Source organism: Gadus chalcogrammus, chromosome 9 (genome assembly GCF_026213295.1).
Source record: "Gadus chalcogrammus isolate NIFS_2021 chromosome 9, NIFS_Gcha_1.0, whole genome shotgun sequence".
In the NCBI taxonomy this organism is placed as follows: domain Eukaryota; kingdom Metazoa; phylum Chordata; class Actinopteri; order Gadiformes; family Gadidae; genus Gadus; species Gadus chalcogrammus.
Genome location: NC_079420.1, coordinates 14,535,653 through 14,550,399, shown reverse-complemented (window position 1 = coordinate 14,550,399; position 14,747 = coordinate 14,535,653). Strand labels below are relative to the sequence as shown.

The window sequence follows — 14,747 nt, the reverse complement described above, 5'->3', positions numbered from 1 at the left end:
AAGAGTTTTGTGTTGTCTACATTTTTGGATTGGCAAAGCCTAAAATATGCTAGGATATTATTAGGAACACTGTCAGAAATAGCAGTCCATTTCTGTCCCCCAAGGTACAGGCCGCTACACTTGGACCTACTATTGGACCTTAAAGTAACTATTAGTACCTTTTTGAGGGCTATAATGGTACATGCTTGCTCCTAAGATGTATGTGTGTAAGGCCAAAAATAAAAAAGTGTGGTAAAACATTGTTTTGTGTTTTGTGTTAGATTTGAAAGTTTTACTATTTCCTTATTTATTTAGGTTAGATTTAACTTAAGTTCTGAAATAAATTGGTAGGCCAGGTGGGCTAACTTATCAAGTTATTTCAGGACTAGTCCTTCTTTCATTTATGTTTATAGCCAAATGTGGACACGACAGTAACCATGTTTTTCACAAGATGGCGCTAATTCTCTTATACTTTACTTTTTTTGTGGTTAGGGTCAGGGCAAGGTTTGAGACAAAAGAGACTATAAAAAGTAGGAAGTAAAATGACAATTTATTATTTAAACAACGTGCAAGATATTCATTCATTTTTTATTTGGGTTAGGTAAAGTATTAAACTTTCAGCAGTCCAGATTTTCCTTTGGTGGTCAAGATTTTCCTTTGGCGGTCTGTGAAATCATTTTGGCAGCCTCCAAATAATCTCCCCAAATTCATGAAATTCACATCCAGAAAAGTACATTTTTGTTGTTTTAACGAAATGATGCACCCTTATGATGCTTAATATTGGACAGATTGCAGAAAATATCCCAACAGTATGACATCACTCATTAGGCATGTCCAGATTCCACGTATAGACAGTACATGATATGCAGAGACAAAATCTAGCAGAAGGCCCTTCATCTACAGCCTGGAAGGCAGGTCACGCAGAGGTCATTTATTAGTATTTTAATCATGTTATTCTGGCGGTTGAGATTTCCTTTTGGCTGTCTGAATTAATTTTAGCTGCAGCTGTCAGATAATTGTCCATGTGCATGTAGGCCCATATCAAATCCCGAAAATTACAGTTGTATTGGTCCACTGAAGTTTGATGTTATATTGAAATTATTTACCATTTGGATACCTTTTATTCAATATTTGACAGATAACTGACATGAAAGATATCTGTCACATCATGTATATATTATGCCATTTCCTCATACAACATTCAGCTTACACATTCAATGATATCACAATCGTGTCACACTGAAATATTATGGTGCATTATTAGGTTGAAATCTTTTTTTATCACCCATAAGCATAATGTATTTATAAAATTCATTTGCATAATGAGCTATTTTGCATAATTTGTCATTGATGTCACAATCCAAAAATGTAAAACGTGATTTACTTAAATAAACACACAATGCAGAAGTGGTTTTGAACATCACATTGAGACCAGAATAAGGCCTACAAACTTACATGTGTGATAGTTTAGTAGTTTTATTGAAATTATATCGCTTTTTTGGACAATATTTGACAGGTCACACACATGAAAGACATCCTAACCGTCACATCAGTTATACCCTGCCATGTCCACATGGTAGGTATATATACAAATTCAATGATTGACCAAATCATGTAAATCTGGAGAAAAAAATATTTATTCAGTTGTTTGCCATTTGCAACCTCCCTGCTAGATTCCATGTTATCCTATCCCACAAGCTTTAAGATATCTAGACCTTGATGGCACGTGTTTATGTAGCAATAGTGCAACAGTGCAATAGTGCAAATTGTAGACTTCTGAAGGTTGAAGGATGTGCTGTAGCAGCTGTTTGTATTTGCAAAAGCAACCCTGTTTTCTACCCTGCCAAAGCAACCCTGTATTCTTGTTAACTCTAATGAGTTAGCACCCTCAAGAAAAATGTAAATGTCTCCTTTCTTGTCCTTGATCGATCAAAGGCAAAAACACTCAGTTGTGAACCGATTCGCACACTCCACTGGCCAACGAATCAGTCAGAGTCAGCCTGTCTAAAAGAAAGACAGGAGAGGGTATAGTGCTTCTGAAGAAGGATAAGCTACACCGAGGGTCATATAGACAATCCCCTCGATTACTTTATTTTCCCTCTTTTAACAGACTTGTACAAGGTCTGGGTATTGTTAGTCTCACCATATCATGCATTATGCATTTCAGGAAATACATGCTCATCGATTCAGTAAACCAAGCTCCCTTGGGATCACAAGGAGACTTCTTAAACGTATCTCATTCACCTTCCTGCCAGAGTGTGTGGGCTGCTGAGGCCAGCAGACCGTACGGTGAACCAATAATGTACTCAATAAAATGAAAGCCAGCAACTGTTCAGCCTAACATCAAGTCTTTTCATCTGCAGAGCGGGGCAGGACGAGAGTCAAGGAGAGAGAACAACGCAACCCTGGAGAGGACAAGCCCCCATTCACACCTGGCCCTCCTTGTGCGTTGCTACAGAGACTGAAGTGGCCCCCTGCAATTTTACAGGTGTGCATATGCTCGCGGGCACCTGCCCACGTGTGTGTGTGTTCCGACTGCGAGTCTCTAGCCAGAGGAGGGAGAGGCAGCGTTCTCCCCGGCCCAGAGGGGGTGGTTGTGGGTGTCCCCTGGCTCCCGGATGCAGAACCTCTTCGAACAGAACTTAGACATGGCCACCGCTCTCCTGGCTGGGGAGAAACTGAAGGAGCTCATCCTGCCCGGGTCCTCTCAGGATGAGAAGGGCGGGGCTCTGGCGGGCTTGATGGTCCAACTCAAACTGGAGTTGCCTTTCGATCGGGTCGTCACCATAGGGACCGTCATCATCCCCATCCTGCTCGTCACCCTTGTATTTACCCGCAACTTTGCTGGTAAGTCTCGTAGCCACTAGAGGGCGATATTCTCTCGAGTGGCCCGGCACTACATATGTCCCGCACAAATGTTCTTCTCTTCATACACAGTGCCATGCTCACTATCTTTTTTTTCTTCTTCTTTAAAGCCAAGGCCACCTAGCCAAAGCCAAAATTCATTGTTCATTCATAGCATATCCACACTCATTTGCATCGGATCTGAAACTCAATCCTATCAAACCATACCTGCATCTAACCATTTTTTTTCTTTATCCCTCAACTCAAACAACTCCAAAATATTATTCCCCTTAGAGGGACTCATGGAAAGTGTGACTTTCTATTGTGGCTATCTGTCTGGACTGGATGGGAGGATTGCTGGGTTGCTGCTGAGTCAGGTTTTCTGCATAGCAGCACTGACATGCTGAAAGCTTGCTGATACCCCAAATAATGGCAACACTATTATAAACATGAAACGTCAGTGATTTCCAAGACAATACAGCCCTTGGTTTGTGGAGATGTATGAATTCTGATGATCTCGTCTTACGTTAAAACAAATCAGAATTTGGAATTGTTCTTAAACTGGCAGCATGTAAACTGATCTGATTCTTTTAAGATTGCATCATAGACTACTACCCAGGCATCATATGAAATCCAAATTGGCTTTTATGAAACAATAACCTGCATATCTTTCTTCCACCCTCAGAGGAGTCCATATACTGTTACACACCACACAACTTCACAAGAGACCAGGCACTGTATGCAAGAGGCTACTGCTGGACAGAGCTGCTGGACGCTATACCTGGCCTGGAGGCTAACGTCCGGCCATCGCTGTTTCAACACAAATTTTTACCCTACGCTCTGCTGGCCTTTGCTGGCATCATGTACATTCCTGCCTTGGGGTGGGAGTTCCTAGCCTCCACGCGGCTCACGTCTGAGCTCAACTTCCTGCTCCACGAGATAGACAACTGTTACCACAGAGCGGCCGAGGGGCGGGCCCCGAAGATCGAGAAGCAGATCCAATCCAAGGGGCCCGGCATCACCGAGCGGGAGCGGCGGGAGATCATAGAGAACGCGGAGAAGGAGAAGAGTCCGGAGCAGAACCTGTTTGAGAAGTACCTGGAGAGACGAGGCCAGAGCAACTTCCTTGCTAAGATCTACCTGGCGCGCCACCTGGCGATCATCTGCCTCAGTTCCATACCCATCTCCTACCTGAGCATCTACTATGCTCGACAACGGCAGAATGAGTTCACCTGTGCTCTGGGCGGGCCCCCGGACACCAGCAGTTACCAGGAGTTGAAGCTCAGCGTCAACTGCAAGCTGCCCTCGGTGCAGCTGCAGCGCATCATGGCGGCCGTGGACATTTCCCTGCTCTGCACCATGAACCTCATCATCCTCATTAATTTGCTGCATCTGTTCGTGGTGCGCAAATCCAACTTTGTGTTTGACAAGCTGCACAAAGTGGGCATCAAAACACGCCGCCGGTGGCAAAAGTCCCAATTCTGTGACATCAACATCCTGGCGATGTTCTGCAACGAGAACCGGGACCACATTAAGTCCCTCAACCGCCTGGACTTTATCACCAACGAGAGTGACCTCATGTATGACAATGTGGTGAGGCAGCTGCTGGCGGCCTTGGCCCAGTCCAACCATGATGCCACGCCCACCGTCAGGGACTCTGCCATACAGACCATAGACCCCAACATGGACCCTTCCATCCTAGGGATGGGTGAGCTGGGAGAGCCAATGGTGATCAAACGCCCCCGCAAGAAGATCAAATGGATACCCTCATCCAATCCTCTTCCTCAATCGTTCAAAGTAAGCCATTCACCAAAAGGATTAAGATGATTTAGGTCACTTATCAGAGAACTAATTAGACATGTGTTTCTTTCAAGTCTAATGGGGATGCTAGGGGTAATAGAAATATAACCTAAATTTTACATGGTCCCTTTGCACTGAAGTACACCCAAACTGTGTCTCCTATTCGGAAATCCGTTAACTTTGAACATCAGTGGTAGACACTTACTGTGTGGGGGCACAGCAAAAAATATATATATATTTTTAAACAATTTTTATTGGTGAGAAGCACGAATAAACAAACACAGGGTTCAATATAAGCAACAAATATCTGAAAACTTTTTATTCAGATGACTCAGCAGGGGGTGTTCAGTTAAAGAGGCCCTGCGGGAAATGTAGCCTCTCGAAACAAGTTGTGTACGAGGGCTGTTTGAAGGGAAGATGGAGAGCCTGGTATTTAGCGAGCTGTGCTATGATCATTGCTGTTAGCTCTTTGAGCTGCGCACTGGAAACTGAGCTGATCTCTGTATTCCTTGTGAAGGAACCCACGACTCTGACACGTATGGAGAACAATGGCAAGCCCGATAAACCTAAGCCACTCAGGCGGAAAACAGTGGCGGACAACTTTGTTGCCACACGTGTGGACAGCAAGAGCACACAATACCCTGCCACTAAAGGTATGCAGCACTTCAGACTGGGTAAAATTTAAATTATGACATACTTCTGCAAAATAAATAATTTGGTATTTTTCATTGAACACGCCTAATACCTGTTCATCTTCAGATTTAGGTGGGAAGCATAATCGCAATTTCTCTCTGGACGTGCATCCCTACATGCTGACCATCCGTAAGCCCAAGGTGGAGACCGTCACGGTCACCACATCGGCCCTCTCCTCAGAGCACCCTTTGGATACGGTGTTCATTGAAGGCACACACACCATCGTCCATGTGTCCACTGCAATTACAGGTACCCACTTGTTTCGGGACCGAATGCATGATTCATTCCTGTTGTCCTCATCTTGCAGATGGAACAGTGCTGCTTGTTAATCCTGCTGAATATGTGGATCTGAAGGCATGCTTACTCTTTTTTGCCCATGACTTTGTCTTTACAGAAAAAAAGGAACACTCTCCTGAGGCGACCATCACTGCCTTTTCCACAGAGACCCTTCCTATCACCACCTACGTGAACGGCATCAGCCCCAACCCGCCCTCCAGCGAGGACGCCCTTAGCCCAAAGCCTTCCCCTCCCCTCAACGAGCCCTTCACAGGGCCCATGCATCCGGAGAGCCAGGTGTTGCCTTCCCTGACCAGGGCACCTACCCACCAGCTGCTGAGCATGCACCACACTCTGTTTGAGGCGGACGAGGAGCAAGGGGGCGGTAGCGACAGGCTAGCCTCCAGGTCCGGGGAGCTCATTACCGCAGGAGAATGTTGAAGAGAAAGGAGCCATGATGAGTCTGGTGTCCGTTGAAGGCACAATATTCCAACGGTACACGACCCCCAACCCCAGCCCCTCTGTCATCTGATCTCTGACTGCACATGCACAATACACCCAACTCGTCTAGTGGTAGGACGACACAGTATGAGAAGCAAAACGTGGGCATTAAGGAACGAAAGACTTGAATGACACACACACAAACACACACACACACACACACACACCAAAATTGCATAACTTGAAAGAATGGAGTTTGGTTTAGTGTCTAGCACACTAGTGTTGTGGCTGCAATGCATTTCTGCTGTAGGAAATGATTTCACCATGTCTCAGGATGACTGATGTGTGCAGCCAATCGCCCTCCAACAAAACCAGCAGTCATTTTACAGGGTGCAGCAGTGCATGATGGAGGCATTATAACTTAGAAGAATATTGGGAGTCATATGGGGGGGGGGACACATGGTAAACACAATTTAATAATGTGATGTGTGCAAAGAAGAACGGTAGAAGGAGTTCAGACTAAATGTATTTTTGGATGCCTCGCGCTTCAGTCCCTTTTCCCCGTAGCCAAGTAGACAGGTAGCTCATGCAACACACTTAGTGGGATTGCAGATCAAAATATGCAAAAGATCACAAATGATATGTGGCAATAATATAAATATACGCTTACAGCGAAAGCTTCACAGTGCACTATAGTAAGATGCATAGACACTGTACATGGCTCAGTGTATGTAGTGTAGGCTACAAAAAATAAAATCGCACATAGACTTCTAATGTAATTTCATCACCACACGTTACAATCATGTAAATTGTAATTCATCTGTACTTCGTTTGAGAAATTGGCTTCACCTGTTCTTCAAAAATACCAACATTTTCCCATTATTCAAATGTACCACAACGGGTAGACTATTGTATATTTTGAAATCAGGCGAAGGGGCTTGTGTTTGCGCTAGAAGACTTGCAACTCCAACATAATGAATGGAGCTGGACTCACTGGTAGAGAGTTGTTGTAATTGTAGTCTGCTGTCTTCTCGTGGGAGTGCTGTAATGTGAAGTAAATGAAGTGATTGAAGATTAACAATGGTTTTTCACCTCACAGTTGTCACCACGATTGAGCATTGAGTTATTCAGCATTTGATTGGGCATAATAATCTCTTAAAATCACATGCTGCTGCAGATCCTGACATCATCAGTAATTTCACTCTGTCACACATTATATTGGCAATGGGTTCATTCATTTAAATATATAGATACAAAATAAAATAATGAAAGACCCTCACTAGCCAGAACAACGAATGATAGTATACTATTATTATTATTATTATTATTATTATTATTATTATTATTATTATTATTATTATTATTATTATTATTATTATATTAACATATCAAATACACACATGAAAGACCCTTGAACACATGGAGTGTGTGACACATGGATTGTGTAACGACGGGAGGGGTATGGAGTAGTGAGTTGCCTTTATAATAACGACCTGCACAGTTGAGCTGGCAGGTACATAGGGCATAGGCAGGTTGGTTTCAGAATGCAGGACTTTTACAACCTATGGGAAGTAAAATTACACTTACAATTTACACTAAATGTAATTTCATTAACAATAAATATGTGTTAAACATTTTCAAATGGCGTTTGTTTTAATATTAAACTTTATTGCAACATTCTGATGTGCACTCAAATAAACCACAAGTACCGGCATGCACTTCGCCATTGTCGTGTCCCTACGCGAGAGGTGAAGAGCAGCAGCAGACGAACGGAGTTCTGTGTAAGTTTCACATTGTTTAAGATCATATTCGAGATGTTCTGTGAATTACGATTGAAAGATCCCATTTGTAGCAAATAAGTATCCTTCCCCGTGTGTGACATGACTGCCAGGGGTGGGAGAGAGCTACCCAGTTCTTGTTGACTTCAAAGCTAGTAATAGCTTGCCATCTAGCTAGCCGAACAGGTGAGATTGAGTAAAAGTAAAAACCGACCTAGCCTCTTGATAGTTTGCTCAGCAGCCTTCATATCATGCATCTTGGCTGTATTACCGTTATGGAGATAGCTCGCCAACGTGTGGGTTATCCTATTGGACTTTCTTGCGACTAGGGTTAGAGTCAATTGTTTATTCAATTTGTATTGACAAGCTAAGGCTACAGTGTAACGCCGGCTACTTTTTGGTGGCATACGAAGATGCCGCGTTAATCTTTCCACTCGTTCCTCGCAGGTTATTCTGACGTTAGCATCATGGACCAGGACAACACTTCAGAGGTGTGTACGGGGGATGCTTTGTCACGGTATTTTCTCATAGGATAATGCATGACGTTAATTGCTTCTCCTCTGGCTCTAAAATGTGTTGCATTACATGAAGTGCGATGTTGAGGATTTGGATTGTCATACCACGATAGTGTGTACAATTTGCAGCTCTACTCTTGAAATATGTTCACCATGAAATATTCAAGTATATGTTATGTATGTGTGTGGTTCAAGCTGATGATGTTGTCAATGAGTTAGGCAATTTCGGAAGTTGTCATGATTCTAAAACGATATCACCTCAAGCTTTTGTTTGCTAACGTAGTGTCTCGTTTGTCGCAGGACGAGACTGTTGGGCCATCAGAGGATCCGTCCGAGGACGAGATGCCTAGGCTGCCTCCGGGGCTCTGTGAGTAACTTTTGGATTTTCATGTCTATTTTCTCTTAGAATATTGACAGTCTACCAAATGTTGCAATGACTTCGTTTAAACATGTACAGATGTGCTTGCTGTAATAAGGCATGTCACAATGATGTCACTATTATACCTGTTGGCCAATGAGCAGCGTCCGTGTATAAAGTGCATGCATACAGACGTAAACAGTATTATATGGGTCAAATTAAACACTGTTGGCCAGCTGATATAATAAACACGGCCGACGATAAGAGCAGCCTTATCTCATCAGCTGGCTATTTCTCAGCAATCCCTTCCCTACTGTAATCTTGTTTGTCATAATTTCCTTGTGTGTCATGTCCTTCCGTAGCCGAGGCGGAGGCCGCTGAGGTGCTCTGGAACGTCCGGGCCCAGCGACGCCAGGCATCACCTGACCTACCTGAGACGGTCACCCGCCTCACTGCCTCCGATGGCAGTCTGCTTTATCTGGTTGGCACCGCCCACTTCAGTGACAGCAGCAAGCAAGATGTGGCCATGGTAGGGATGCCAAAAACCTTGTATCAAAAACACGGCCCATATCTCAGCGGGTATTCTTGTACTGGTTTTGTAGCTGCTTGTTTTTTGTTTTTTTTGTGGAAGAACAAGTCTGCTATAGTTTCCGCCAACATTGATATGCGTGATTATTTTAACACACCACCATAGTATTGCTATGCTGTTAGGAAAAAAAACAGCATAGCTTTCAGTTTTGTTGTGGGGACATTCCGGGCATGTGGTTAAAAAATTCCTGGCAGGTGGTAAAAACTCGTCGAACACTGAGGAACTCCACCTACGCATGCCATTTGCTATACTAAATTTATTTTAATCTCAACAAGAATATGCAACTGCAAAGGATTTATTGTTTACTATTTCCTTATATATTCTCCTTCCAAACTTCATCATAATACATATAAACATTAACAAATGACTACAAACCTGTTTTTGAGTACACGTTTGCACCTGTACACCTGTACTGATTCTATATGCATCCAAACACCAAAGATCGGATGATTTGTACGATTGTAAAAATTGGTAGTGTCTGTGATTTAAAATTGTGTCTGGCAAAATAGAGAATGCTATAACAATGGAAATTTAAAAAGGTTCTCGTTCTAACTCATTGACCTCCATTTTACACAGTTCGCTTGTCTTCTCTGTCTCACAGGGTCAGACCCAACCTCGTTATCCTCTTCTCCCTCTGCCTTTGTACCCTCTCACGTCTAAACCATCTGAACTCCTATCTATCCCTCTGACTCCCTGTGACCCAGACGATCCGGGCGGTGCAGCCAGACGTGGTGGTGGTGGAACTGTGCCAGTATAGGGTGTCTATGCTGAAGATGGATGAAGTCACACTGCTGAAAGAGGCCAAGGATATCAACCTGGAAAAAGTCCAGCAAGCCATCAAACAGGTTGGCCCTCTTTAGTAGCAAATTTAATTATGAAAATGTTATTGTTTGTATTTAAATAAACAAATAGCCATCTGAAAGCCTAACTAATGGATGATCAAACATTTTTTATATATTATTATATCAGTATTAACTAACTTGTGTGTGTGTTAGAATGGACTGATGTCTGGCCTGATGCAGATTCTCCTGCTGAAAGTCTCCGCTCACATCACAGAGCAACTCGGCATGGCTCCTGGCGGAGAGTTCAGGGAGGCCTTCAAAGAGGTCCCACTCGCTCACCTCCTCATTCACTCAAGTGTTTTAGTATGATACGCACAGTAACACATGACAAGCAAAAAATGCGTAAAAGGAGTATGGTCACACACTGCCCCACCTGATATTTGTGTTGATTACTGTTGCATACGAGTTTCACATTACAGATTTTATGCTTTTAATATGTAGTCAACATTCACTAACAAAAGCTGTAGCAAGAATGGACACAGCTACGCGATCCAGTAAACTGGATCAGAACTGTGAAGCATTAACAATGCATTCCTACCAGACTACTTTGCCATTTCCACTGGGGAACAAGCGGTTTAGATTCATTTGATATTTAATGGGGGAAAAATAATGTATCATTGCCTTGTCGGATTTGCTTTGATTGTATTATAAGGTTTAATGTTAATCAATAATTGTCATGCCAACTGCTTCGACTGAACCATTACCTGAATGTCCTTTCTTGCAGGCTGGACGAGTGCCCTTCTGTAAGTTTCACTTGGGGGACAGGCCCATCCCTGTGACATTCAAAAGGGCCATTGCTGCTCTCAGCATGTGGCAGAAGGCCCGCCTAGCCTGGGGACTTTGCTTCCTGTCAGACCCCATTAGGTAACTACTATGTACAGCACTTGCACTGTATGTTTCTGTCATCTAATGGATTTTAAAATTGTACAGACTGGTCACCATGACTGTACGAAAAAATTGCTATAAATATATTTAACACAATACCCCAATGAATACACCTGGTTATGCTTAATTCAACTTACAGGAGACTTTTTAAGTTAAACCAAATCCAGGCGTGTATCTACATATTCTGTTCATTGGTTCGCTAGTTGCTTTTATTATCCAAAAGGCATTCTACTGAGAGCTATTGACTACAAATGTTTCAGGTAACCAAATGCAAAAAAACATTATCATGGCTAATGCCAAGTGGGAAACATTTCACTGGTTCCATAGCCAAATCTTATTTTCTCCTCAAATAGTGCATTTAAATATATAACAATACTGTAATGAATTGCACCACGACAATATTCAACCACCACACGAACAAAGGATTCTCATTGGGGTCTCGTCAGACATTTAAAACATTAACCCTACCGCCATTGTTTCCGCGAAGCACCGTGGAGGTAGCTTGGTCTTACCCCGTGTCTGTTTGAATTGGGGTTGTCAGTAAAGAAGACGTGGAGAAGTGCAAGCAGAAGGACCTGCTGGAGCAGACCATGCTGGAGATGATCGGGGAGTTCCCTGCCCTCCACCAGACCATCGTGGCCGAGAGGGACATCTACCTCACTCACACCCTCCGCCAGGCCGCTCGCTGTGTGGAGGCTCCCCCTAATGCCCAGAGTGTGTATCCCCTTCATCCACCCAGCTCCCAGTCCAGCCTTTCTCAGCTATCGCAGTGATCTTTCTCCATTCAAGTAGATTAATGGAATTCAGTTGTGCGTGTCGTGATGGGTGGCCTAGATAATTGTGTGCACCCTAAAATATGGATATTTAGTGACAAATGTATTTATTATGCGTGTCTGTCTTTGTAGAAGTGCCTGCTGTGGTGGTCGGAGTGGTAGGCATGGGGCACGTTCCTGGCATTGAGAAAAACTGGGAGAAGGAGCTCAACATTCAAGAGATCATGAGGTCTGTTTTCGTAAACAAAAAAATAACTAATACAAATAATCAGATGTAATGTGAAATATGTTATCTAAAAGTCGCCTGACTCCAGTCATCATTTTACATCTCATGTCATTTCCTCCATCAGTGTCGCACCGCCCTCACGCCTGAACCGGGTGATGGTCACGGTCATGAAGGGCGCCGTGATAGGGGTGGTGGGCTACGCCTGCTACCGAGCAGGGGGGAGCGTAGGCAGGGCTCTGCTGTCCCTACCTTCCGTTAAGTCTTTACTGGAGACGATTAAGCCACCGCCTCCCGCTTGACCTCCCCCCCCCCCGTTCCCACCACCCGTTCCCACCACCCAACCATCCGTCCCTCTTCTGAACATGCGTCATCGCCCTGAGAATATGAAAGCAATGCATCTGCCACCACTGGCCTTAACATAAGAAGAGAGGCTGAAAAGACACGATGAACCGGCAGTCTCTTCAAGACAAGGAAGTGATCCACCACTCCGGGGGAACCAGCACATACTTGTGTTTTAATGTCTGTCCCTGGTTTGGCACAGCAGGGCCATACTGCCAAAGAAACCCCTGTACTTTGTTTTCTTCGGTTTTCTTGTACTTGGAGCCACGGTACATTTTCTACATGCCGTTTAATCTTCCGCCGCATTCCTTCGATTGGCTAGGAATAGATGTAGTGGTACGACGTGAACTCTCTGTTCAACGGTTTCTTTCAAAGCACCATTCTTTAACTCGATGAGGTGCCGGTTTCAGGTGGTCTGTCTTGAGCCCTGTTTCCATTTACATGCGTTTCTAATACAATCTTTTCCTTGTACTTCTCTGGATCTGGGCACTAAATGTTTCCTTTTTCTTAATTGGCCCTTTTTAATTCCAAGCACTTTATAATTGAGTGTTAAGAGATATTTATGTACAACCGGTAAATGTTTGCTTAAAGAATACATTATATATGTAAATAACCTATAATATGCAGTAGTAATAGTATACGGCAAATATATGCATACCAGTGTTCTGGAGAAAATATCCTCAAGCCATTTGTTTTGAACACTTTTTATATGTGGAATATCTCCTGGTATCTGGGCACTGGCTTGAACATGCATTATACACTTCGCAACTGGAATTGATTTACAAATATGTTTTCGCCAATTATCCAAGCATATTCCAAATCACTTTTTGGAATTGATATAATTACAATTTATTTCCTAAAATATATCATCATGCCCGCAACAATATACCACAAGAAGTGCCTCATATCGCAGATCAAAAGGGCTCTTTTTGAGTGTCAACTTGAGAAACTCGGTTAGAGGCAAACATGAATGAGTTATGCGTTTTACATTGACCTTAACCAAATCAAGCAAAGAACTTCGATGCAATTACAAACTTTTTACTTGTTTATCTTTTTGGTCCTTTTTTAATATACAACTGATGTTGGCCTACACATATGTTCATACTTAGTTGACTTTGTTGAATGGCAATGGTACCTCACCTACTGCATTTTCGAAGCATACATCTGTACAGCTATAACCTGGTGTAACTAGCTTCACTGTGCCTCAGGATAATGTGTTGGCTTTGCATTTTTGTATTTGATTTCACCTTGAATGTGGAAAACACTTAAAAAGTAGGCTTTGAACTGACCTAAGATACACCTTGAAGCGATGGCCAACTAGAAAATAGCAACATGTAACTTTGAGTTGCTACACATATACCAATATGAACTGTAGAATTTCCCAAATTATTATTTTAAGATGACGTGGTGCATAGAGTATGCACACTGGGACCTTCATGACAAAAGTTTTGTTTGTAAAGATTCAGAATCAGGAACCAGAATATTTTGTCTTACTTTCTGTTGAAAGTAAACCATTGTGGGGTTGTTGTAGCGACAGTATTGAAAAGGTCTATAGAGGTAAGGTGGTTGGGAGGTAAAAGCCTTAGATCAGTTCTCTGCTGCTGCCTTTGGTCTGCGTTTTACCCCCATCGTAGCTCTCAACATTAGCGTGAGCTACAACTTGTAAAGCCAATTTGTGCTGTACAAAACCTACTCCCTATTGGGATGTCTCAATGGTAAAGGCAAATGTTGGACTTTTTACTTTTTTTGGTCTTGTGACCCTGTGCACAACTTTAGCAACTGGAGGGATGTGTGTGTGTGTGCGCGTGTGGGTGTGTGTGTGTGATTGTACAGTTCAGATGGCGATAGTAACAATGGCATGTTAGGAAAACCATGTAATGTTGTGAACCACATAAGCTGGTATTTTGGTCATTCCCAGGTAAAAAAGTACATAAGATGTCCTAGTGTTATTTCGAAGATAAACCGGACATTCCCGGGGCTTTTATTATTGGGGTGGACTCTCTTCACTGGGTAGTGCCAGCAGTGATTGTAGCATGTGGTATTGCACCCAACATTGTTCTTTTCTGTGTGTCAGGTAATAACAACAATGTATTTCTCCTTGATTACACCAGCCTTGGATAAACCTGATGAAGCAGCAGAAGTGTACTTTTTTATTCACTGTAAATGTACAGATCCTTAGCAGCATGATGCAAAGTCAAGTATGACGTTCCTACTCATATATTTTGATTGAAGGAAATAAAACCTGAGAATGTATTTCTTGTATTAACATTGCTCTCGCAAAGCCTGCTATATTATCAAATACAATTATAATCAACATTTTCTGCATTGGATATTAATAAGTAAAATAAACTGATGATTAATATTATTATGTCGACGTAATGTGATACTTCCTAGGCTAAAAGTTTTAAA

General features: G+C 42.8%; 2 protein-coding genes across 3 annotated transcripts; both read left to right on the top strand.

Moving 5' to 3' along the window:
• Nucleotides 1-2,597: 2,597 nt before the first annotated feature.
• panx2 (pannexin 2) lies at nt 2,598-6,133 on the top strand. Its single transcript, XM_056599164.1, has 5 exons — nt 2,598-2,826; nt 3,509-4,620; nt 5,141-5,276; nt 5,383-5,565; nt 5,711-6,133. The coding sequence occupies exons 1-5, from the start codon at nt 2,598-2,600 to the stop codon at nt 6,031-6,033; spliced, it is 1,983 nt and encodes a 660-aa protein (XP_056455139.1). The 3' UTR covers nt 6,034-6,133.
• Nucleotides 6,134-7,768: 1,635 nt separating this feature from the next.
• trabd (TraB domain containing) lies at nt 7,769-14,712 on the top strand. 2 transcript variants are annotated; one of them, XM_056599185.1, is made up of 11 exons: nt 7,777-7,814; nt 7,925-7,997; nt 8,259-8,302; nt 8,627-8,693; nt 9,047-9,213; nt 9,978-10,118; nt 10,269-10,379; nt 10,840-10,979; nt 11,542-11,714; nt 11,906-12,002; nt 12,124-14,712. In XM_056599185.1, exons 3-11 carry the CDS (start codon nt 8,279-8,281, stop codon nt 12,296-12,298), a joined length of 1,095 nt encoding a protein of 364 aa, XP_056455160.1. In that variant the 5' UTR covers nt 7,777-7,814; nt 7,925-7,997; nt 8,259-8,278; the 3' UTR covers nt 12,299-14,712. The 2 variants fall into 2 exon arrangements, with proteins under 2 accessions (XP_056455159.1, XP_056455160.1); XM_056599184.1 differs by lacking the exon at nt 7,925-7,997 and having other exon boundaries at nt 7,769-7,814.
• Nucleotides 14,713-14,747: the final 35 nt, after the last annotated feature.